Source organism: Danio rerio, chromosome 24 (genome assembly GCF_052040795.2).
Source record: "Danio rerio strain M-AB ecotype USA chromosome 24, GRCz13ab, whole genome shotgun sequence".
Classification (NCBI taxonomy): Eukaryota; Metazoa; Chordata; class Actinopteri; order Cypriniformes; family Danionidae; genus Danio; species Danio rerio.
Genome location: NC_141044.1, coordinates 22,601,563 through 22,628,247, shown reverse-complemented (window position 1 = coordinate 22,628,247; position 26,685 = coordinate 22,601,563). Strand labels below are relative to the sequence as shown.

Sequence of the window (26,685 nt, the reverse complement as noted above, 5' to 3'; positions counted from 1 at the left end):
ACATGTATACAGTAGTCAACATTTAAAGATTAAAAAAATAAAAAAAAGGGTTTTGCTCTATACTTTTAAAGGATTTGAACCACTTCAAATTTTGACTACTTTCATAGCCCGCATGGTAAATGGGGTGGTAAAAAAGTATCTTTTTGCAGTTATTCACCTCATTTTCTATTTAATTGTGAGGTTTAATAGTGACATTTTAAGCGCTATTTTTAGCTGTATTAGCTTATCATAACCACACATTTTTATGTACCAAAATGATCTTCTAAAGATTTAGAATAAATAAATATGAAAAAATACTTTTTTATATACAATTTTATTACATCATCATATATAATGGATTATTTTTACAAGCCTGTTATAACACATTTAATCAGCATCCTAATTAAATCCTTAAAAGTTTTTAAATATTTAGAATTTTTATTTATTTATTTTTTTTTTTTACATATGAACATTTATATGCATTTATGAACGTATTATATCATCTTTGCTTCAAATTACAAAAAACAAAGTACTGCTTGTGTGCAGCCTTTCTATTCTATGGGACAAGACCTATGGGACAAGACTCCTCTGGCTGCCGTCATCAGACTCACACATTTTTTTCCCCTTTTTCTTTATAACATCATCGTGGAGTTTTTCTTTTATTATTTTCGCAAAAAAGTTTGTAAAAAAAAAAATAATTTGTTGCATTCTCCCATTCAAGTTTTCCTCAACTATGGCGAGTTCCGCTACTGAGGAACCCGGAAATATGAAAAGGACCTATTAGGAGAAAAAACATTACCCTATTGTGTCATTTATTAGGCAAATAACAAACTGGCAGCACATTCAACTTTCCTTAGTCAGAATGTGTCCATTTGAATAATAAAAAAATGTAAACATAATAATAATGTTATTAATAATATAAATTAATATAAATCTTTATGATTTTTCTAGCCTCTCCAGTAAAATATACACATGAAAATTCACAGATAACAACACTAGCTAAATTAGTAATTAGTAATAAATTTTAATATGTGCCACTTTTAGGGCTTCACACCTTTTCATTGGTAATTTTTTTGTTGCTTCAAGAATAAGATCCAAGATTACTTCTTCATTTAAAAACAACACAGTAGTGAAAGATGACTTCACTAACATCAAAATGTATGTTTTCTTGCACAGCTAGATGTTAGACTCATGAAAAATATTAGTCTACATTGAACAAAGCTGATTAGCTGAAGCGACAGACAACAAAAGATTGGTCTTAAAGCCTTTTTGATTGGTTATTATCACTATTTGTGATGGCATAGCAGTCAAAATTAAAAAAAAGTGTCTTACCGAGATAAAGGGATGCATTCTCTTTCTTCACATTATCATCCAGGTATGTTGGTCCCAGTGTGTAGATAGGAGTGGATCCCATGCCCACCAGGACCTGGGCGCAGACAAACAGGGCCACATATATAGAGTGATCATTGCCTTCTTGGTCCCTTGGACAGGACGACACATCCAGAGCATCTCTGCTCCTGTTCCCATTCAAACACAGGCCCTCATTCCCCATGGATGAGTTGACCTCTTTGATTTGATAAGGTGGAGAGATGAAGTGCGGAAGGGAGAAAAGAGCAGCTCCTACCGCGATAAACACTCCTCCTACTGCCAACCAGCGTGGCCTTTGACCTCGACCTCCAAAATAACTGATGAAGACCACCACTAGCAGACTTCCAATGTCAAAGCAGCTGACCAGCAGTCCCGATTCAGAGCTTCTAAGGCTGTATCTCTTCTCGATAGTGGTGATGACACTACTGAGGTAACCAGAGACCATCAACGACTGGATGAACGTCAGGTAGCACATGCAGAAAAGAAAACACCTAGAGTCGGAGAGAATCACCCTAAAGTACTTCCTCACAGGGAAGCGGATGAATCTTGCCAATGAAAAGCCTAGTTTTTTGCCACCTGCTCGGTTGGCTTCAGTTCTCATTGAGCTGCTGAGACCCACCATACTGGACGCCGAAGGGGAGAAATCAGTTCTGGTGGGTGAATCCAATTCACTCGAGTATCCTTTCTGACGCAGGTCGTTGAACACCAAGCATTGGTCGGTGTTTACTAAAGTCTGAGTTGTACTGACCAGCCTTGGATCTAATGTCTCATTAATGGTCGGACAGTCGCCGTTAAGAACAGGCAAGCTTTTGGATTTGAAGCAAACACCTGTATCTCCATATTGTCCCTGGAATTCACAGACCTCCAGAGACTCGGATACATCACTCCTGGTCTCATCATTATATGATGATGTCATATTGACTACTTGGAGTCAATAGGAAGATAGCCAAGAAGTACTTTGAAATTTAATTAAAACTTCACAGCACATTAGACAGGACAAAAAGGTAAACGATGACTAGACTTTTAAACATGATTACTGAGTATAGCTGTTCAACAGCTACTTGTCTACTTAATTCTCATCATAAGTCCAAAAGATAAAGAAATTGGATAAATTATATAACATTTAAATGTTTACAGCTGCCTACAGTTATAGTGAAGCAGCAAAAAGTTGCATCCATCTCGTGAATATCGTTGATATTGATCTCTGGTCATGGTGCTGGAATTATTATTTGAAGATGAATGATTCGGAACCCTAAAGAGAATGAAAATAAAAGCAAACTAACATTAATATTTATTTGCTAACTATTCAAGAAGCAACACAAACAGCGTTGGATGATCCTGTCAGTTGTTTTGTGAAGTCGCGCTGCTGTCTGGTAGATTAGTGGTAGAGCAAGACAAAGAATAACAGTAAACGTGCGGCAGTGCGCTGATAAAACACTGTCAGGAAAACTACAAACCGTGTCAACCTGTCTGAATTACGCGTTTATTTGATACAACTAATTACCGACGTAATGTTTACGAAAACAAGACTTTATACCATTGTGAAATTTAGAAAAATACAGTAAAACATTCTGTCAGTTCAAACAGCGAGTCTTTCACTGAATTCATCCACAGTGCATCGCTACAGCTAGACCCTAATCTTTAAGTGAAATATCAAGACATAACAACAATGAAGTGGCTGAAGAGTGAGTTGAATGAGGAGTAATGTACTTACACGGCTGATACAGACAGAGGTAGTGAGTTGTTGTCCTCGAAACGGATTGTGAGTGAATGAGATTGCGGATTTGATGAAGAGGGTGACGGAGCCCTCTAAGTGCATTCTGGGAAGTGAAGTTTCTTATAAAGTCTAAAATAAAGCAAATATTTTCTAAAATAAAGTAATTTATATTTTGATGACCATACAAATCATTGCAAAACGACCCGAAAACACACTTTGTTAAACATTTTTCGGCGACCACAATGTCATAATAGTTGCTACAACAGTTGCATTAAATATTTTTTATTAAAATATGATTTCAAATAAATTTAAATTATTTAAAATCAAAATATTATGAATTAATTAGCATTTAAAATATGCAACTTATTGTGTCCACATTGCAGCAGCAGTAGTTTACCAAACCAAAAGCACTGTTTATGAAAACATTAAGTTTTAAAGTAAAAGGATACAGATAAATAAGCATTCTACGTAAATAAAATAAATAAATAAATAAATATTTCAATGGATTTGTAGGCTACTAAGACACCCACTAAATGCTATTCAGTGTAACAATGCCTATAACAATCTTGACCTAACAATAATCATTTGATGACACTCATTCATTTATTTTCTTTTCGGCTTAGTTCCTTCATTAATTTGGGGTTGCCACAGCGGAATGACCCGCAAGCATCCAGCTCATGTTTGTGCAGCGGATGCTCTTCCAGCTGCAACCCATCTCAAGGGAAACATCCATACAAACTCATTCACACTCATACACTATGGACAATTTAGCTTACCCAATTCGCCTGTACCACATCTTTGGAATGTGGGGGAAACTGAAGCATTTGATAACGTATTCATTCAAATAATATATATTACTAAATGCAACATTCAGTTTGAATTGAAAAAAACTTTTCTAATTTTGCTGCATAAAACATATGCCAGAGTAATTGGTGGTTCATTCTGCTGTGGCAACCCCAGGGACTCACTAATATTGAGTGAATAGTGAGTATTTTTTATTACCAATTAAAATTCCTATATCAAATCAGACAAATTAACTCTTTTTTCGAGTAAAACTTGGCCATTTAGCTTTTTTTAAAAAGGGGGTAAATACTGTAATTACTTAAAAATGAACTGTACTCTTTTCCAGTGGATAACTGATATTACTACAATAACTACTTGCTTTGTAACTAATTATAATTCAGAATCACACATCAGGCCATAAATAACTCAAATCCCTAAAGGTTTTACCCATTTGTCAACAAATCTACAACAATGTAAACTATTGCATGATCACTTACACATACACACACATACATTCTACTTACATAATATTTTATGTATTTTTAATAAGATGAAAGTATATGAAAGTAAGAAGGGAAATGCTATTACAACGTATTCCCATACAAGAAAGACCTTTCCACTGCACACTTATATAATTTCATCGTATTTCCCCAGCACACCTTTCATCCTCATTTTTTTTTCTTTTCATTTTTGGACAAACTAGCCTAATAATTTTACAGTTATTAATACTTTAAAATTAACTGTTGAGAATAACTTAAACTGTAACCCTCAAACTACAGTCTGTTTGGCGACCAAGGGTGGGAAACCCTGGGCTAGCGATGCTTGTTAAAGATAAACAAATCATATAGCGAACAGTTTAAAAATAGCTTCTCACACCATTGTTGGATAGTTTTTTCCAGGAATGCTGGAAGTTTTTCCTCTGACTCATGTCTCTTCCAACACAAAACCAACCCTATAACTTCCCCACATCCCTCTGAAGTTCTCATCAAACACAAACCGGTGAAACAGATTCAGTTGCACCACCTGCTGGTTACACGTCTACATCCACGTCTATAGACAGAACTGGCCATAAATGCAACGCCTTGGGTTACTTATGAACCTTTACATACCATTAATATTCCCTATAGGTCAAGACACTACATGTGCATGACTTTATTACAAAGATAAACTATTTTATTTATAAACAATATATAATCAAATATAAAATTTTACAAAAATATACTAGTATATTTAAAAAAAATTCTAGAATACCCATTCTGTTAAATTTTAATAAAACATTTCCGAATGTAACTGGAATTTTAAAAGAGAAGGTAAGAGTATTTAATATGCATAGACCTATAGTTTATTTTCATACATTCAGACTGATTTTTACTGTTTAAGAATTAGCATTTGTATAAAATCTAAAATCAATGAATTATCTTGAACCAATGATGAATTAAATTGGACTAAATGAATGACCCACAATCAGATAGAATTGGGACATATGAATCAATACAGATTTGGTGAAAAAAGACAAATGGCCAATCTTGCCTTTATTCATGCCATAATGTTTTATTCATATACTTACCATTTCTTTTTTTTTTTTTTTGACGAGTGTTATTTTTATTTTTATTTTTTTGCCAGACCTCATATTGTATTATGTTTATCTTGTTTAGTCAATCAGCCTTTACATTTATATTATTTCTTTGAAGTAAATCATACCCAATTGCTACCCTTAAACTGTAAATTATCTCCCAAATCAGAGGAGATTATATAACAATGTAAAACTACATAACCCCGAGTGTAAGCCTAAACTTAACATACACTGTAAACATGTCCCTTAAATTTGATTGTTTTCTAATAAAACAAACATGATGGTTTTCTAATGAAAACTTGAATGAACATGACACAGTGCTGTCATCTAGCGGTAAACTACTATCACTACACTAAAAGTAGAGAAAATTGCTTCCACAACAACCGTAAGCGACGGCTACAATCAGACAAAACCTATTGTTCATCTAATATTGAAAAAATCAAATAAAATAAAATCAAATAAAATAAAATACCGAGCACAAGTTTCTCTGCAATGCATTGATTAAAGAACTCAACCCATGACCTGGCCTGCAATGAAGAGCATAGATTAACCACCAAAAGACTACAAATCTAAAAGAACAAAATTAACACCATTTGTGCATGTTAAGTAGACTTCCTGATGGCAGAATCTCAACTTCTACAATAAAAGGTAACACTTTATAATAATTATACACTACAATTTATTAAGCATTAGCAAATAGTGAATTCATTATCTGTTAACTCTACATTAACAGATGTTAGTAAGCAGTTTATGTTTATATTCTTGACTTATACGCACATTTGTAATGTGCTTAATGATTGTATTTTCATACTTTGTTAATTATTATTTTATTACTAAATTAAGTATTAATTTTTATTCACTATTTAAATAACATTTATTTATCTTATTATTATATATCATATAAAAAATAGTTAATTTTTATGATAATAAATGCTATTTACTCAGTTTGTATGTTAACTCAACTTCATCCAGTTTTATGACCTAGTTAGGACTATGTATGCTTTATAAATCCCTTGTAAATGACAATTAAAGGCTAAGTTATATTCTAAAATAAATTACTTTATTAATTTCTATTCATTTGAAGATACATAAATAGAACGGCATATTTGCAGTCTTAACTAAAACAAAATTATAACATTGAAATGTTGTATCATACACTGCCAGAAATAACAAGAGCTGTCACTGGGTGGTACCTTTTCAAAAGGAACACAAGTAAATACTAAAATCAAAAGTATCAAAAGTATATATTAGTACTTACAAGTTTTAAGAGAAACACTTTTGTACTTTTTAGGTACCAATATGTACCCTTGAGGTATTAATATGGCCCTTTTAGGTAGAAATTTGTACTTTTTAAAAAGGTATCAACCCAGTGACAACTCGTGTATAGTGTAATATATTGTTTAAATATTATATTGTTTTTGTTTTACCCAATTTTGTTATATTTTGACACTCCTGTTATTCGTCAATGTTTAAACTGCACAGTAATTTTACTTTTTACATAAGATTGCAAAGATTTATTGTTCATTTGATACTGAGCCTTTCATTATCATGTATTAGAGGTTTGTATATCGTAAATAGTCCTCATGTTAGATTAGGTCACACAATTAGATGAAGTTGAGGTAATAAAGGATTTATTAACAGAAACATATATTAGTTTATGCCTGAATAATAATATATAAATGTTGATTTGAATCGGTAATTATTCATTTGCTCATTCTGAATGATCTCAAAAAAAACAACTAGGCCTACTCTAAAATGCAAATTTGTAAATATTGCAATTCTACACTTACAAAGTATTAAAGTACAATTATTAAGCACATTTTAGATTAAGCACAATTATAAACTGCTTAATGACATCCATTAATGTAGAGTTTATGCTTAACAAATAATGAATTCACTGTTTGATAATGCTTAATAAATGGGTCATAGTGTGTAATTATAAAGTGTTAAACTACATGGTATATAAAGAAAAAAAACTAAAATGCACTATAAAACAAACAAACAAACAAACAAACAAACAAAAAACAAAATACATCATATTTGTGTGCGTGTGTGTGTGTGTGTGTGTGTGTGTGTATGAAAGTTAGAGGCCAAGGTACTGTAGGTGAAACAAATGTTTGGCAGATTTTTATTTCAAAACAGCTTCTTGGCTTTCCAGAAGCCAAAATTGTTCCAACACCACTAGTTAAAACATATCAATTTATGCAAATTTGGCAGGTAACCTCATGTTCAAAACTTTAAAAATGAATTCAAATCATGTAATTCTAAAAGACAGGACACAAATGTTCAGAAAGTCAAATAAAATCCATCTCACATTCTTCATGAATGAAACAGGCTAATTTACAGTTTTAATTTTGTGGGTTAATGAAAATGTTAAGAGTCAGTCATGACAAAAGCACTTATGGTGAATGCCCTTCTGACATTAAGCAGACTGAATGTCATTGAACTATACAACATTTGTGAGAAAACATTTCACCATCAAGCCCGCAAACCACAATTCAAGTGAATAAAACATGTTCAAGAAGTGTTTATAGTGTAAACAGTGAACTGAACGCAAGAAGCTGAAGTAAACAGAGGAGATCACCAACAATGCTCGGTAACAAAAGGATATGAAACTTGTGCTGGTGTCAACATGAATTTTTTCTTTTGTGTGTGTGTGTAAACTGCAGAATGTGTTAAGAAACATGGAGGGAAAGTGCATCAATAACTTGGGAAACAATTCTGAAACTAAACATTATGGTTTCACCATTTGAACATTTTTTTTTATTATTAAAAAATATATTAAAACCTTACTTTGACGGCGTTGTCCCACTTGAGATTTAAAACCAAACCCAACATTTAAGATGCATCCGATACTTTACCTCTACATTTTTATATTTATATATAGATTTTCTTTTTTTTTTACAAAATACATAACACTGATTTCTAATAAATGGAAGCACCTGTAAAAAATAAAATAATTCATCGGATTATACAGGAGAGCAGTCCATGCTCTGTGGGGTTAGTGTCTCTGAGTTGGCTGGCTTCACAGTGCATGGCAGCAGTCCTTTCTCAATGGGACAGGCCTGAGGCACTACCCTCTGAGTCTTGAATGTCCCTGGGCTTATGGGTAAAGGATTTGATGCTAAAGTTCCACCTCTCCTGTGGTCGGTCGCTCTGGGCTGGAGGAGTTTCCTCAGCAGGCTCTGGTTGGGGTGATACGGGAAGGTAACCCTGGGCCTGAAAAATGTCCTCCTCTTCTTCCTGCTGGTGGAGATCCAGCATTTTAGAGCTGCGCAACACAAAGTCATGGCGGGTCTCTAGTTCAGTGACGCCATTGCCACTAAACGTCAATCCATCATCGCCCAACTCATTTTCCAGCTGATGAACCCAGGTGTCTCCGCGTGGAAGGGGGCTCACTTTTGTCGGGCGGCCTTCCGGGAGTTCATTAAGAGACTTGAGGTGACTTTCTTGAAATGTTCTTGGGGTCAGGTCTACTGAGGGACCTGCGGTTGCGAGGTTCTCTAGGATGAGGGATCCAGCTCCACTGGCTTCCTCCAGGACCCCGGAACCCAGCTCTACCAGGGGATCAAGCTTATCGGTTTGGTTGAGTGTCTTTAAATTTCTCAGCAGTGCAAACATACTATCTACATCCTTCCAAAAGTTCATCCAGTCATCCAGAACGGGACTGTAGTTGTGTCTGTGTTCGTACAGACTCTCGTTCATGCTGTACAAATCTGCCAGTCCTTGCCAGTCGACGTCCTCTGTGAAATTGGGCAGCTTAACCTTTGTGGACGTCCCAGGTTGGCTGTGTTCTGAGAAACGGGAGAAGCGGGGAAAAGTCAGTAAGGGCTGATGACTGCTGCGCAGAAATGCTTTGCTTTGGATTGCATCTAAAACATGCAGTTATTCCCGGCCTACTTGCACCGAGGGGTTTTGAAATAGTGCCCTGCACACCGCCGCAGTGCTTTTTTAAGCCTTAGACCAATAGAAAAGCTCTATATTGAAGCAATAAAGCAGTGTGAATGCAGATCAAGACAACAAACGTCCTCCAGACAGACACCCAAAACCAATACACCATAAAGGGTGCACAAACAGACGGAAAAATCTGTGCAATGAAGGTCAAACCAAATAAAACATCCAACAAGAGATGGAAAAGATGGAAAATCCTGGAACCAAGAAATCAGTACATAAATGTGAAGTTAAAGGGTGGGCAAGAGGTTGGAAATGAAAATCTGCAAAAACAAAAGCGTGTTAAGGAGCGCAAGAGAATGAAATGAGCATTTCCAGAGTGGGTCAGACAGTAACTGATGGCCTATGAGACACGAGCCGCTCTGAACCAGAACTGCCACTCAAGTCCGGGTCTATGGAGATGTGTTGCGCAGGGGAGAACTACTTGAGAGTGGAATGAGAACAGAAACAGCTTTGTATGGTCTCAAAGACTCACAGAAATGAAACGCTTGGCCTCCTCAACTTTGACCATTTTCGATGCTGCTGTGGCCTGGTAAGCAGGTAATCCAAAAAAAAAAAAAAAAAAAAAACAGATGTCAAAGAATGTTCTAGGACTGAGAGCTCTAAGATTTGCTATTCCCCAAATGGTATGTATGAGCAGCCAAAGTCTTAGGACCAGATTTACTAACCGCCAATGCAATGTGTCAGGTGGACTTAAAATAGTTTTTTTCTTAGGTATATGAACGATTTTGTGGAATTTGTACCATTAACTCCCACAAAAGTGCAAAAGCTTGACACAATCTGGGGTGCGTTTCCGAAAACCATGGTTAGGCAACTAAAGTCGCAAGTTGGGTCGTTACAAAAATAGTTTGTTAATTTGGCGTTTCCCAAATCCATCGTTCCAACGAACATTAGCAACATTACGGCTTGGCAAACATGTGTGCTTGCAACTACACCTCTAGTGCTGTAGTTAGAAACATAGTTCCTGGTTGTGTTCTACTCCCAGTTATCCCACCTATGCCCTATTCATTTAGAACATTCTGACATTTAAACTTGGAATTATAAAAAAAAATAAAAATATAAGTCATCTCTCTTAGGTGTACTTTGCTTTTAAAGTAATTTAACAGTTCAGTTTTAGCAATTTTCAGGTTTACAATTGCGCTCCCTCCACAGTGCACTTTGAAAACATTGATGGCATTTTGAACATAGTCATGGCTCATGACAAAAGCTATAGATGACCTATTATTTAAGCTTAAATTTAATTTATGTTACGTCTCTAAAGCTTGTGAAAATAAAAAACATAGCAGACGTTATTGCTTTTAATTTATAGTAGGTTATTTATATATCTGTATACTGTGCATGACATGGGCATGTTGATTAGCACATTTCTACAGTTGTTTGCATGTGTCAAATTGTAAAAGTAGTCAGAGTAAAAAAAAAAAAAAAAATTAAAAAAATAAATAAACAATATCCTACCTAATTATAATTATTATTATAATAATAACCATCATCATCATCATCATTATTATTATTATAAAAGTAGGATTTTTTTTCATTTACTAATAAATATTAAATATTAAATTTCATGTCTTAATAAATAGCCTCATTATTTATTTATTTATGAGATTAGAATACATGTTAGCTTTTGTAAGTGATTTTACATTTTAGAATAGAATATGGCTATATAATAAATAGATATAAATAAATCAAATATATTTTATTAAATATGGAAAACGAGTGTGTTTTTACCAAAAATAATATTGGATTTTTTTTCAATGCGTGTGCATGTAAAACAATATAATTTGCACAAATAAATGATGGGGTTCTTTTCTTAAGAAGTTGTTACTTCCCTGTTTAGAGCATCATTATGGGCGTTTTTCGCTATAACTGACATGGTTTAAACAATGGATCTGCAACAGAGAAACTACAGCTTTATGAAACACTCGTCACTACATTCATTTCCCAAACAACTCATTCTTCTAGAATAGTTCAGCTGTGAGTTACGTTGTTGTTTGGGAAACATACCCCTGATAGTTTTGTTGTGTTTGTTTATTTGACACCTGATTTTTTATTACACTCTCTCTAATTTGTGTTGATCATTATGAAAATGAGCCGTGTTTTGCACATAATAAGTTGATCATCAGGAAAAAAAAAAAAAAAAACTTTCACTCACGTTTGTGATTTTATGGGATTTCATGCTATTTTTCCCTGTTTAGTAAATCTGGCCCTTAATTTTTTTTTTTTACTTATTTTTTTTTCTAAATGATTCCAGTTTAAAGTACACCTACAGAATGAATACATTAATTTACTGAACAACAACAAGCAGTCAAATGGGAGTTAAAATTAGATTAATGAATGAATTTGGGGTTTTAATAGCTAGTTTTTTAATGTGATTTTTAAACATACTTAAATTGTTAGCTTAACCCAGCATGCAATCACACAAACTTAGCTCAATGAAACATGGCATATTAGTGAAAACAAGCTGCCCATGCAGTTATTCCAAAAGCCAATGAGGGATTCAAAAAGTATGGATACCTGTGTTGATCATAGCTTCCTCCATCTTTACTTCCTGATCAGGAAAATAAGAGCAATTCAAATGTTAAATGTCTTTTGCGATTTAAAAAAATAATAAACAAACAAAATCATTGCAGTTCTTCATGCATAACCCCCAACTCCTGAAGAGAGGTATTGTTAGATTAAAGAAACAATGAAGAAATGATGACGTGAAAGATGAATGAGGAAATATCCTCTGATGCTCCTGAAGAAAAAGCTGGTACAGAAGTGTAGTGTTAAAAATGGAATGAATGTTACATGATGGGATTATGTTAACAGTGTTGAAGTTACAAATAACATGAAAATACACCAACATGCAGACTAATTGACATGCATCTGTTTTTTGTAATATTTAGTTTCATTACTAAGTGGAAAATACTACTTTGTATGCCTTCCTAATTCGATCAACATAAACAGGAGTACAGTAGGGATGTGTGCAAGTGTGGACACCTTTAAAGGAATAGTTCATTGAAAATAAAAACCATTTTGGATAAAAATCAACATTAGACTCTTGTCGTTTAAGACCCTTAATGGATTTAAAGTAACACAAAGTAGAAGTTTAGCAAAATGTTCATGCTGCTCTATGCTCACTTCAAAATTGAGTAGTGACTATAAGCTGAATTACAAAAAGAAAAAGTAATCAATAATACACAATTTGAGAGTGTGTGAAATATATCAAGTAATTAGAAAAAAACGATCATTGTTTAAATAACCTAAAATAATGCATGAGTGGAAACTTTACAAATTCACTTTGTATAGAAGAATAAGTTGTTTTGATAAAAAACGAGCTATATAGACCTAAAATTGAAGTAAATGCTGACCTTTTTGACCAACATATCGATTAACTGTCACAAATAGTACAAATCAAACCCTCCAAAAAAAAAAAAAAAAAGTTGCTGACCAGTTATTTAGAAGCTACAATGACTTGTATAATTAAAAATAAGCATAAATGCAAAAATTTCAGAAGCTTTTATATCTATTCTGTTTGAAAAATCCATTATTCCTCAGTGAAAATCATATCAGAACAGTAAAAATCTCAATGGTCTACCCTGTCAAGAAAAAAGAAAATGTTTGGATTGCATTTCTTAACTCCTATTGTTGCTAGTTAACACACCTCAATGCATTTTTTATAGCACATCTCATAACTTCTAAAATATCTACCAAATGGTTGATATGTTGGTTTATGGTAAAAGTATTGGACTTAATATATATACTACACTGTAAAACCCAACAGTCAACTTTATCAAATGAAATAAGTGTAGTTAATTCAAAATTGACTGAAAGTTCAATCTACTCATTTGAAAAGAGTTTTGAACTCAGTGATGAATGTAATGAGTTAATTAAAATACCTCATTACTTCAGCTTAAATAGAGTAAGTTCACAGTAGTCATAGAGATTTTTTTTTTTAACTCAAATGGTTTGTAGCAATTGGTTTCCTCAAACAATTTGAGTTGCCGCAACTTAGGGCCTACTCACACTATGCCATCCGTACCGTGCCCAGGCCCGTTTCCCGGATCGTTTGAGAAGTGTGAGTGCGCTGAATCGCGCTCAAGCACGGTTCACTTGGCCGGCCCTGGCCCGGTTGGAAGAGGTGTGCCTGAGCGCGGTACACTTGGGCTGTGGCGCGGTACGCTTGTGTGTGAGCGCGAAACGCGCCAAAGCCCGAAACCGAAAGCGAGACGTGACTTTTAAGGGACTGTTTGATATGGATTTATTAATCATTCTTACTGTTCAGTGATCGCAAACTGCCGTAGTTTATTAAAGACGCAAACTCCTCACAGCACGCCAGCTGCGCGCCTTCAGCAGACCTCCTCATTCCTGCAGCACGAGAGCTTTGATTGTTTATGAGCGCCAAAAAGTGGCGGATCTGTTCGGTAAAATATCTGACTGCGTGTCACGGCATCCCTAAGGACTGTTTGGCGAAATATTTGACTGCATGTCACTGCATAACAAACGACTGAAACGATATAACTAGAGAACTCTCCACTGTGCTGCTTATTATAATTCGACTTGTCAGAATGACAATTAGAGATATCTGCAATTACAATTGCACTAGTACGAAATCAGATTGGAGATATCTGCAAATATATTATGACTAGTCATATTCCTCCATTGACTTCCATTGAAAAATATTTGCAGATATCTCTGAGTTTTGACTCGTCAAAAATCCAATTCAAGATATCTACAACTGTAATTCGACTATTAGTAAATTAATTAGAGATATCTTCAAATATATTTGTAAACATCTCTAAATATTACGAATTAAAGACATCTCCAAATGTATGACTAGTAAAAACTCAGTTAGAGATATCTCTAATTACAATTGTGACTAGTCAAAACTCATTTAGAGATATCTGCAAATATTTTTCAATGGAAGTCAATGGAGGAATATGACTAGTCATAATATATTTGCAGATATCTCCAATCTGATTTCGTACTAGTACAATTGCAATTGCAGATATCTCTAATTGTTATTCTGACTAGTCGAATTATAATTATGACTAGTCAAAATATAATTAGAGATATCTCTAAATATATTTATGGAGTCAGAACAAAGATTTAAATGCTAAAAAGGCTTGCCATAGAGAGCGCTTCTGAACAGCGCAGCAGCGATGACGTAAGCGTGCCGAGGCCCGATATGGTGTGAGCGCGGGCCGTTGGGGGAGACGGGAGGGGGGACAAGCGTGCTTTGGCCCGGTTCGAGGCAACTGTACCTAGTGTGAGTACGGCCTTATTGGGTTTCTCAGTACTCTGTACTGGTTTCAGTTCTCTTCATTTATCAGGATTTACTGTGCTCAAATTGTTTAAATTACTCAAATTAAGTTGATAGTATTCATTAGGATTAGTTTTTGAACTTAAATGGTTTGTTGCAATCAGTTTCCTCAGATGGTTTACGTTACCTTAACTTTTTAGGTTTGACAGTATATGAAAAATCTGAAAATATGAAGTGTAAGACCAATTTATTTTTTAAAAAAGATTAAAAATAAAGCATTTTTGAATACGAAATCACCCTTTTTAAGTATGCCATCAGATATTTCAGATTCACATTTAACATGTTTTCTTGTTTTATTTTTTTTTATAATAAAACCAAAATCAAGTGTAGTAGTGCAACAGGATACTTGTTTGATTTTTGTTTTGTAAACCAACAGTGCTGTGTGTGAAGCCATTATTTAAAACAACCATTCCTTTAAATGACTTGAACAGTCATTATTTAAAACAGAAAAACATTTAAATTCTCGAAATTGCACAAAGGTTTTTACACCCACAAATATAAAAGAAAGCATCCCTTTACAAGCTCATTGGAAATACATATTCACTGAGGGAAAAAATATAAAAGTATGAGACGATGTGAATGCTAGGCTGCTGGAATCACAGTCCCCTGCTGATGGAATGAAATGGAAAAAAAGTTAAAGGGATATAAAGTGATAAGCAGATGATTTAGAGAGAAACCAAACTCAGTGCCAACCCTCGTCATCCACCACCTGAGATTGTGCCACACGTCATCCAACAAGTGCTTGATCCCATCATGCATCAGTAAAACATGCTTGACCACATGTTGCTAAATATTCATCACTTTCCTCATAACTTGGCAATTTTCTGTTAAAGCATGTGTTACTAAACATTTAGGACATTCTCATGTTAAGTGCTTACATCATCCCTGCTGAAATACAAAAACAACCTTAAATGAGCCAAAGCTGGTCTGGTGGTTAATTTCATAGGGTATTTATTTTACCACTTCAGACGGACAAGCAGAGAACAGCTAAAGGGCAGCTTAACCAAATAGGGAAACTATTTTAAGCGTGCTAAAATCATATTATGAACCTAATATGCTTGAAATTCCCCCAAAAATAAAGGTCAACAAACTCAGGTAAAAATTAAGCTATTTAAATTTTCAGCTATTTAAAGGTATGGTTCACCCCAAACTAATTTCATCATTTAATCTAACTCTTGTTCCTAATCTGTTTGAGATTATTTATTCAGTTTAACACAAGATATACTACTTTTTTTTGTGGGGGGGGGGAGCCATTGATATCTATTGTATCTTACTTCCTATGAATGTGAATGGCTGCTTTTTTCAAATAATCTTAGGAATATCTTAATTTGTGAACAAAGGAAGAAAGAAATTCATAAAAGTTTAAAAACACTTCAGTGTAAACTAATGAACTTTGCACTACTATACTTATACACTTATATCACTGGCTCAAGCATTTACCTTATTCCACACATAAGAAAAGATGGAACAATGGTTTTTTGAGAGTATATCAGGATTTGATGTCTGGTTTAATCTGTTTTTTCTTTCTTTTTGTTTTACTATGATGAATCAGACTTTCAGATTTGGGTATTAAAAACCAAAATGAAAGCGAACTAATGGCTTTCATCCATCATTTCCCACAGAACAAATGGTGCAAAAACAGGAAAGAAGTGTTACCTGCATCTGAGCTTCTGGGTCTGGGGTTGCACTGCTTGTGGCCCTGACAGCTCCTCATTTCCATTAGCTGTGAATGTAGCTGACTGAGAATATCCTTCTCCACTGTATAAACTGCATTGGTTAGCTTAAAAACAAATAAAAACAAACATAGGATGCAAATACTGGAAATAATACTTCTTAAGGAGCTGTTGAGATGGTATTGAACCAGATTTGGGTAAAAATCCAAACAATACAAACATAAAAAATCAGAAAAATAAGTTATGTGTAATAACAATGAAATGACACAAGGAGAAAGTACTGAACTACTGAACCTATTTAGTAAACCATATAGAGAATGAAGTTATCAGTTGTGAGTTTTTCAGACTTTAAGAGAGTGTAAAAACCTTGATGTTTCTGTGAGTCTCGTCTATCAAATCTGATCTTTGATTTGTATTTTCTGTTGGATTCACATCAGGTGATTGGCTGGGCCATTCTACGGCTTAATTTTTTTCTCTGAAAGCATTTGAGAGTTTCCTTGGCTGTGTTTTGTGTTTTGTATCATTGTCTTGCTGTAGTGTTTATGTAATAATGTAACGTTCGCAGACTAGTTTCATCTTCATCATCCTGATAATGTAGAATTTTTGAAGATTTTGAAGCAATATTAATTTACAATGACAAAGGGCAGAATGTTGCTGAATAACACTGAGCGAGTTCAGCTGCTGTCTGGGATTTCACAACCTTTCTACAGCACCCTTTCTTCATGTGTTCAATCCTTTCTCCCTGTGCCTTTTTATTTTATTACACATAACTTCATTTGAAAAGTAATTAATATTGTTTTCTTTGCATATATGGATTTCTTTGGTTGTTACCAACATCCGGGGAAAATTTCAAGTCAACGGCACCTTTAGAAATATGTCATCTGAGAAAAATGTTGATGTGTTCAATACTTAATTTTCCCGCTGTAAAAATTTAACTGGTGAAAAATAAGAATGTTTTGAGGTGGTGTGTTTACATCTTACCATGTCGACACTCATTTAATAAGATTCAATAGGGCATTTTAAATCTCAAATATCAATTTTAATATGTCAAATATCCTCACCTGGTACGGGTCACTGTTTAGGTCAAAGTACTCCAGGAAGCCAGTTGCAAATTCACAGAAGAGTGTGTTGTGAGTTTCATTAACCGTCCTCAGACACCAGTATGTATTGTTATTAGAGCTTGTACAGGCACAGAATCCACCCACTATTGAGAGAGATATATTTGTATCAACAAACATATTCATTTGACAAAAACAATCCATTTATACTCTTATTCCAGCCTGAGCTTACGAGAAAGCTTACACATTTTAAATACTGGCTAATTATTAATTACATAGAGGTATAATTGCAATTATAATTTTTTTCTTAAAAAAAAAACATTTTTGATAGACCTATCTATCTCAGCCTACCACTTATTGGGGATGAGGAAATTACACTAAAATGTACAAATGAGATCTTATAAATCCATATGAATTAGCTATTAAATTGAAAAAGTTGTATTGTATGCTTCTCAAAACTGACAGTAGGTTCATTGTTTTGATTTACCAAACAAATCAGATATGTATTCATTTTGTATCTTAGGTTTAGTTTCAACAATGACAACACACATTAATGACATCATTACATAATGTGAATATAATCAGTTAAATTTCCTTTTACTTTTAAGTCTAGACTCCTGACCTAGTGAACTGAACTATAAGGGTCAACTACAAAAAAAAAAAAAAAAAAAAAGTACACTCATAAATTAACATTAGTCCAAAATATGTACTATAGTATAAGTAAAAAATGCTGGGTTCCACAAAATCGTCTTGTGATGGGACAACATGAAAGAATTGTGGTAACTCTGAATTGCAAATGAAGATAAAACAGTTAGTTGTCTAAAAAAACTCAAGTAATGTTTTAAATAAGTTTTAAATAAGTAATTTGAACAAACAGCAAGAATAATATTTTGAGTGTACAACCGAAAGTTTTACAGTATTACTGTAAAAAGTACATTTAATTCACAGTTTATTGCTCTGAATAATTCATTTGGGCACTGCACCTCAACCAATACCATCTCTTGTTTTTTGTACCAAGAAAAGAGAGCATTTGCTTACAATTCCAGAAGGGGGCTGTCTGCCAGTGGTCATTATTATGTGTGAAGCAGGTGAGGCCAGGAAGACTGCAGTCGTCGCCTTTCTTCTGCCTCTTCCTCACTTTCCTCTCTTTCTTCCTGCGACGAATCTCATTGTATAGTTGAGCTTTGCTGTCCACTTCCTGCATGGCCTCTCTGGTGGCACAAATAAATGAGACATTAGAGCCAGAGTGAAAGGGAACGCCGTCCCAGGTGAATTGCACAATGATTGGGGGAGTCAGACCAGCCTGCACTCCACATAAATGGGGTCAGAGGTCCTGGGAAAAGTGAAAGGATCGTGTACTCACCACCCTCTCCTAAAACCACAAGATGCAATTGTTTATGCTTCAAAATGAGTTTTATGCTAATGGTTATGGGTAGAGGCTATTGTATACTTAGGAAAAGAGCTCTTAATGTAATGACCCTGACAAAACTGTGACCAATGGACTGAAAAGAACTCCGTACAAACTGTTCAACAACAAGTAAACATGCATGCATGCGACAATACATGAGTCAAAGGCAAAATCGCTCATTTTGAATCCATTTACATTTAAGTTTTATAGGCATAGAAATTAAAATATTGTGTCTATTTTAATTTTTAAAATAACTTTTGTCTTCAAATTATGAGTGTATTATGGTGTATCATCATACAGCATTACATATACATGTAAAACAACAACAACAAACACTTCTATTCTAGTGCTTATAAGAATACAGAAAAGAAAAAAATAGTGATCATAAAAGATTTGATTATATTTTAAATTATTAAAATATATACACCCATATTGGTAATAGTAATATAGCAACATCAATGTGTTTCAAATCACCCAGTTGACAAAGTGTGTTAGAGATGCCACAGTGATCTAGACATCCAGCATTACATTGACAAAGAGAAAACACTAAAGACGATAGACAGCCACATCATGAACACACACCAACAAAATAAAAAATAAATAAAACTCACTTAAAGGGATGGAGGTGGTCATTCCTATTCTTCAATCTCTCGGGTTTGTTTTTCTGCTCTCTTTCTTTGCTAAAATAGCTGGTTGTAATAAGGAGAGAACAGCACTAAATTCAATTCAAGTCTGATTTATTTTTTTTTTAAATCTCTGGAACTTCTAAAAATAGAAGTCGAAAACAAAATCAGAATTGTTAAGTATTAGTTTGGGACTTGTGGAGCTGTGTATCGATGGATTTGCTCTTTAGTGTTTGGACTTTCAGCCGTAAAAATTAAATCACACTCAACTGAACTTCAATTCTGAAAACTGGACTGACAAAGTTTCAATTTACTAGAACTTCTATGTTAAGCTGCTTTGACACAATCTACATTGTAAAAGCGTTACAGAAATAAACATGAATTAAAAAAAAGTATATATTGAATATTATTGTTTTGATTTAAAACGATGAATTATCTTTTTAACCTGGATTGAAAAATTCAGATTTTGTTTCTGGATAAATATCAAACTTAAGTGATTAACATAAAAAAGTGTTAATATAATAAGATTCTTTTAGAAAAAGAGACATTGTAACCTTTTTTTTAATTTCAACATGACTTTTTTTGGAAACATTACTGATATGACTGGTTTTTAGTGTTGTATGACCTTTAGAAAACACTAATGTTAAAGAAAGTTTTAATCAGTATCAAAAATATTCATGCCATTTTACTTTTTGTTGAAAACAAGAACACTACTTGTTTTTCACAATTCCTTGATGCATAGAATTTTTTAATATGAAAATATGTTGAACACATTGAACAGGAGAAAAGGTTTATTACTGTTACTCTACAACAGGGGTGTCAAACTTAGTTCCTGGAACTCCAAAGCTCTGCACAGTTTAGTTGCAACCCTGCTTCAATTCACCTACCTGAAGGTTTCAAACAAACCTGGACTCAATTAGTTTGATCAGGTGTTTTTAATTAGGGTTGGAACTAAACTGTGCAGAGCTGCGGCCATCCAGGAACAATGACAGGAAGTCAATCTAGAAAGTTGTAGAGCTGTGGCCTACAATAAAAAGTATACTCTAAATATAAAAAGTGCCATATTTATCACTTTTAGATTAACAATGCACTGAATTTAATAACTAACTAAACAAATAAAAACAAAAAAAAATAAAAACTTTTAACAAAATTTTTTTTTATAAAAATTTAAAAGATATTAAAAAAATTATTTGTACTTCAAAGTTTCTTTCCATTTAAACTAATATAAAATTCTTTACTGGTAATGCACCCTCACTAAATAAAAACATAAATTGCTTTCAAAAGGCTCAAACCTTTGATTAATATGAATGTAGTAAACAGGACAAGAAGTAGAATGATGACCATTCATTTTCCCATGGTCTTCTCAGAGTTACATCCCAACAATCCATTTTACATGACTCAAAATGACACAAATCAAAGACAAATGTCAACTGACCTTTTCTTTGAGCAGTCACACTCATCTGGTCTCCTCCTCTTTAAATGACCTCTAACCTCTCGCAGTTTCTTCATTTTATCCTGAAGTTGTTCGATCTAAGAGACAAGCATTTGAAAATCAATAATGCAATTTAAAAGGCAGACATTTGAAAGATAATTCAAGTTAGCTGAACAGGGGTTACCTCATGATCCACAAAGTTTTTGTGGTCTTTCCATGCTCTGGAAGACTGGTAAATCTCTCTTTCACAGCGCACAGTGTCGTTTATTAAAATGAAACACCTGTGAAAAGAACAACTTTGTTAAACAATTCAAATACCCTCAATTAATTAAAATTAAGTAAATTTGGCCAAATGTTAGGCATATTGGTTAGACACATTTTTGAGATTTCTATAATTTTTTTAACATTTAATGGAGGAAAAAATGGCTATTACCATGTAAATTGAGCATACCTAATAGAATAAAAGTGTACTTTAAGATTCTGTAAAATATTAACCCCTGTAATGCATGTTTATCAAAAAATACTGTCATTAATACTGTAGATAGATAGAAAGTCTTTTTTTCCTTTCTTTTAAACAACATTTCATCACTGTTTTTGAACTATATATGCTTTACCAAGGGTACCTTGACTTTTAATTTTCACTTTAAGGATGTTTTTTGTTATTTTAAAAACCTTAATCTTCAGAAACTACTGTGAATTTTTTTATACTTGCTGGGAAATTATATTACCCACACTGTAAACATATATATATATATATATATATATATATATATATATATATATATATATATATATATATATATATACTATATATATATATGTTTACAGTGTAGGTAATATAATTTCCCAGCAAGTATAAAATCAATGATCAATTAGTCATGACAGTATATGTTTTAGGGCATTGTAACTTATTAAACCAAGTTAATCATATTCTAAAAGTAAAAAAAAATGTAAGACAACCAAGATTTTTTTTACAGTGTACTCTTACAGACTTCTTATGAGAAGTCAAACAATTAATTGACTCACTTATATTAACTGATGTTTAGAAATGTGTTTCTGTTTTGAAGAAATATGATGAGATCTTTCATGCAGCCTCATTTAAATTATTTTTATTAAATTAAATTAAAATTAGTTCTCTCATTTCTTGTTTATCCTATATGAAAATCGTGTAAAACGATTGTATTCATTTATTGTATTCTTTATGTCTTTATACAGTTTCTGATATCGGAAGGCACAAAAATAAACACTCCCATAACTTAACATCACGCCCCTTTTTGATTTCTCAACTCTAATTACAAGACACGCCCCTACTGCTGATTGGCTGCAAGTGGATTTTGGATATTGGTTCTGACACAATTTTTAAAATATTACTTAGCGCACATTTAAATTTTTTTAATAACAATAAAATAAAGATTATGCTTCGAGGCTTACTTGTGGGTGACTTTGAGAGAATTCGGGTACCCCACAGCATTTGTGTCATCTGACTGCATCTCCTCGGATCCGTCATCAGACTCCAACCCAAAGTCCGAATCAAAACCTGGCTCTGGCTCATAGTGGCGCTTGCTGATTGGTCGAGGCTCGAGTGGCGTTTTATCATCAGCCTGCAGATCAACGTCATAGATTTCCCCCTCAAACTCCACTGACAGGGATCTGGCTGGCCGTGTGTGCACAAAACGAGGTCTGTATCCTGAGGGAGGACATCAGTGTAAGCTGCACATATTTCAATGTTTATGATACATAGCTAAAAAGCAGGGGTGCCGCAGCCCTGCACAGTTTAGTTTCAACCCTGCTTCAGCACACTTAAGCTGCAGTCACAACCCCATAGACTTCCATTCATACGCACACGAATGCATCAGACCGAAAACGCAAGGTCATGTGGCAAGTTTCGCAGGTTGATGCAGTGCAAAGTTCAAGCTAGGTGAATTTATCTTTAAACTTGGTGAAGTTCAAGTTTGGTGAAATCGCATCACTTGACTGCGTTAGACCAATCCAGGATAAAAACATGACCTCTTCTGGACAGAAATTCAAAACATAGACAAATCGCTCGCTTTTTTCGCAGCGACATACAACAGAACTTCGCACACATAAACTCAAGTGTGACCACAGCTTTACCTAGATCTCAAACAAGCCTGACACACTCAATTAGTTGGATCAGGTGTGTTTAATTAGGGTTGGAAGTAAACTGCAGAGCTGCGGCCCACCAGGAACTGAGTTTGACACGTGATCTAGAGACAAACTGCTAGAGTTGACACAAAGATGTGTTATGTCAGCTCAACACCAACAGATGGAAGCACAAAAATGTGATTCAATGTTCTTACAATCATAGTTAGAGAAAAACTGATTTTTTTCAGTGGTTTATCCGCTAGATTTCATGAGATTATTTCATAATAATGATAAAATAATGTAGTAAATGTTACATCATCGTTTTAATGCCACACATGGTATTGCGTACACAGCTTTACAAAATGTAATTTGAGTACAATTTTACCATTGAGACAGTTTGTGTAAATCAGTCAGCAGTTATTTTTTTTTGTCAGCAAATAGTAATAAATATAGTAATAATGTAGCAGTACAAATTTAGTTAAATGCTTCTGTGCTGTTCATCAAGTTTATGCCTTAACAGTGCATGTCTAGTTTTATTAGTTGCATTTTTTATTTAATTATCTTCGCCCCTTTATGTTCAAGAGATCCTTCCTGTTTTTAAACTGTACTTTTGAAGATTTTGAATTAAATGTTAAATAAATAGATTATCAGTGGCAATTAATGCATTTTAATATTGTAACAAAATACAGTATTTGTATGACAATATTTTAAATGAATTGTTGTTTTTTCTATTCATAAAATATGCCAAAGGCATTCAGTTGAGCTTTTTAAACATATTTTCAACATTGTTATGCTAATAATAATAATAATAATCAATTATTCAAAAGCTCCAAACTGGGATATAACAATGACTTCAAATCACTCAAAACTTGAGAATTAACTGACTGAAAAAAAAAAAATTAAAATGCAGAATTAATGAATAGTTTTCCACCACAGTATTTTACTGTATTTTGAGTTGTTTGCTTGAATACATTTAAAGCAGGGGTGCCCAAACTCAGTCCTGCGATTGGTGTCCTGCATAGTTCCAACCCCAATTAGACATACCTGAACCAGCTAATCAAGCTCTTTCTGTATACTTGAAACTTCCAGGCAGGTGTATTTGAAGAAACTTGAAGCTAAACTATGCAGAACACCGGCCCTCCAGGACCGAGTTTGGACATCCCTGATTTAAAGTAAGCATTACTGCTTTCATAAACATACATTTTTTTACAGATTTTTACTACTGTTCTCTAATATATTTCCCCTATTTATTATAGTTAATGAATTTAACTAAATGATGAGTATTTTGTAGCCCAATACTGAGGTTTATTCTTCATGGGATTCAAACCATTAGTATTTAGAAATCAGATTGTTCCCAGTCACACTGACTCAAATCTATTCACTTTCTGTAGCATACAGCATTTATCCACTAGGTGGCGACGAGTGAGTTAATTTCAACCCACAGTCTAAAAAGTTCACTGGTGTGTAGCCAACCCTACATTAGGGCTGTTCAGAAAGTGCCACTTTTCTGCATAGTTTAGCTCTTACGTCAGCACACCTGAACAAGTGAATCAAGGTCATGAGACTCACTAAAACATCTTGACAAGTGTGTTGAAGCTCTGCACGATCAAGATTGGACAGCTGACAGACTCAATCCATCGTCTTGATCTTTCCTCTTCACTCATTGAGCAGTTGCACTCATGAATTGAGTAGTCAAAATGTATCAATACTCCAGTATGTATGGATACTAAAATATTTGTATTTTTTTTCAGAACAAGGAACTTCCATTCAAAAGAACTTAAATCATTTTAAAAAACATTAAGAGCTATGTTTGGCTCTTTACTCTGTTTTATCAAGAAAATAACATTATATTTGTTTTTACAATGTATTATTGCAAATTTGCTGTTTAAAATGGAAAAGTGCATCCCAAATTGCATATCTACACACTATTTTACACCATTTTGTAGTGTAAATAACATAAGTAGTGTGTTTACACTGAAAATTTAAAAAGAAAAGAAACAAGCGCATTTAAATACTCCCATCATGCAATTTATTCAACTGAAAAACACTTCATGCACATGTTTGCAGCTTTGCTCACATAGCGGAAGGGCAGGAGCTATCAAGCACTGAGGTTGGATTACTTTATTTTGGATTGTGCAAGCAAAATTCTCCTACGTAAATGAAAATGCCGCTATCAACAATGAATGTGGTTATACTCCTGACAGGTATTAGGTAATTTGGTCTCTTATTTAACTAATTTGCCACTGATAAACATGGATTGTGAATTTCCATTTAAATTTTCCGCAAAACAAAATGTTAGAGTTCCATTTGAGATGACACTAAACTCTTATACAAAATGTTTGAGTGCATAAACATATAAGAGTATATAGGGTTATTTGGGACACAACCATACTTACGTGGGTTACTGCTCTGTCCGAATTGTCTGTGTGCCCGTCGTGCTGCTTTGGCTGCTTTGTAAGGCCGTTCACCACAATGGCAGTCTTTCTCACGGTTGTCGTAGCTTCGTGATCGCAAACTCCTCGTCCTCTTTTTAGATCCCTCCTTCAGAGAACCCTTACACTTCTGCAAACGCCACTTACCGCTGACCTCCTCTACACAGTGCCATTTCTGTACCAAAAACAGAAGGAATTCAGCTGCAGGACAGAGATTTTTGTGTGGGGAGCCACTTATTGTGCTGAAGCCGCCTCATTTGCATAACCACAGATGTTTTTATGAATGAAATGAATCTTCTGTCTGTGAGCGGCTGAGAGCTTAGCGGTCAAACATCTGCGCCTGTGAAGTAATCCCATTAATTCACAATCACACGGCACAAGAGCCACCTCACAATTCTTTCCCATAAAGAAGCAATCTGAAGACAATTTAGACTTAATCTCCTAATTTCTCAGAGCTGTTTGCTTTGTAAACTGACCACGGCTCAGACATGTGCACAGACAGCTATGGGAAACCACATCCAAACAATGGCCACAGCCCTGCTCTGGTTTCCTGCGAAGCTCTGGAGGCCCGTCAATGAGTTTATGTATCTGCGGGTGATGCTGTATCTGTTCACAGTGAGGATGTTTATTTGAAGGGCGGCAAACCAAAAAGGAGTAAGCCAAAGCTAGTTTGAGCACTTTCACTCGTTAGTTTCCTCCAGACGTATCGGCCAAACACGCACACTCACTAACACACATTGAGCATGTACCTTACATCCACACAGAAACTGGCTCCACATAGCCAGAAGTCAAACAGACGTAAGCAAACAGTGGCACAGCCAACTATGTGAAGCCTCGCTACTTGAACGACGGAGACACGACTCAGACTCAGGAAGAAACAGACATAAACGTTCACACAGCCTCAATCATACACACTGCCCTCATTGACACTGCGGCAGGAGCAAGGTAGTGTAGTCTTTGCTATGTTTTTTTTAACACATTACTACTTCTGAGAAAGAGAATGAGTGTAGATTGAAACCAAAACAGATACTGATACTCTATTCAAGCTAAGACTTGATCTGGATGTAGCAGACCATAACTTCTACAAGCTTTGTCTGTGCTCAACACCTAAACCATGTCAATCTTTTTAGAGTAAATTATACACCAGAACAATAGTAGAGTTCACCAGTAAGAGGGAGGTGAACAGTAATAATTCTACAGAACTTTTAAAGCAGTTTAAGCTTGCATTAAAAAAAAATGCTAAACAGTGACATCAATCAAAAACATTTATACCTATCGAG

General features: G+C 34.4%; 2 protein-coding genes across 2 annotated transcripts in view; both read right to left on the bottom strand.

Moving 5' to 3' along the window:
* The window catches only part of LOC556735 (solute carrier organic anion transporter family member 5A1), a 102,360-nt gene extending 99,241 nt beyond the window's left edge, over window positions 1-3,119 (bottom strand). The window contains exons 1-2 of the mRNA XM_087309463.1: window positions 3,062-3,119; window positions 1,312-2,599 (exon numbers count right to left, since the gene is read on the bottom strand). Of these exons, the coding sequence (XP_087165589.1) occupies window positions 1,312-2,263 (952 nt within the window). The 5' untranslated portion in view covers window positions 2,264-2,599; window positions 3,062-3,119. The remainder of the gene's footprint in view (window positions 1-1,311; window positions 2,600-3,061) is intronic.
* A 4,412-nt stretch (window positions 3,120-7,531) lies between these two features.
* Window positions 7,532-26,685, bottom strand: part of sulf1 (sulfatase 1) — a 70,642-nt gene continuing 51,488 nt past the window's right edge. The window contains 9 exon segments of the mRNA NM_001003846.2: window positions 7,532-9,214; window positions 16,333-16,456; window positions 17,411-17,553; window positions 18,446-18,618; window positions 19,427-19,504; window positions 20,874-20,968; window positions 21,055-21,151; window positions 22,302-22,557; window positions 25,370-25,580. Coding sequence (NP_001003846.1) covers window positions 8,472-9,214; window positions 16,333-16,456; window positions 17,411-17,553; window positions 18,446-18,618; window positions 19,427-19,504; window positions 20,874-20,968; window positions 21,055-21,151; window positions 22,302-22,557; window positions 25,370-25,580 — 1,920 coding nt within the window. The 3' untranslated portion in view covers window positions 7,532-8,471.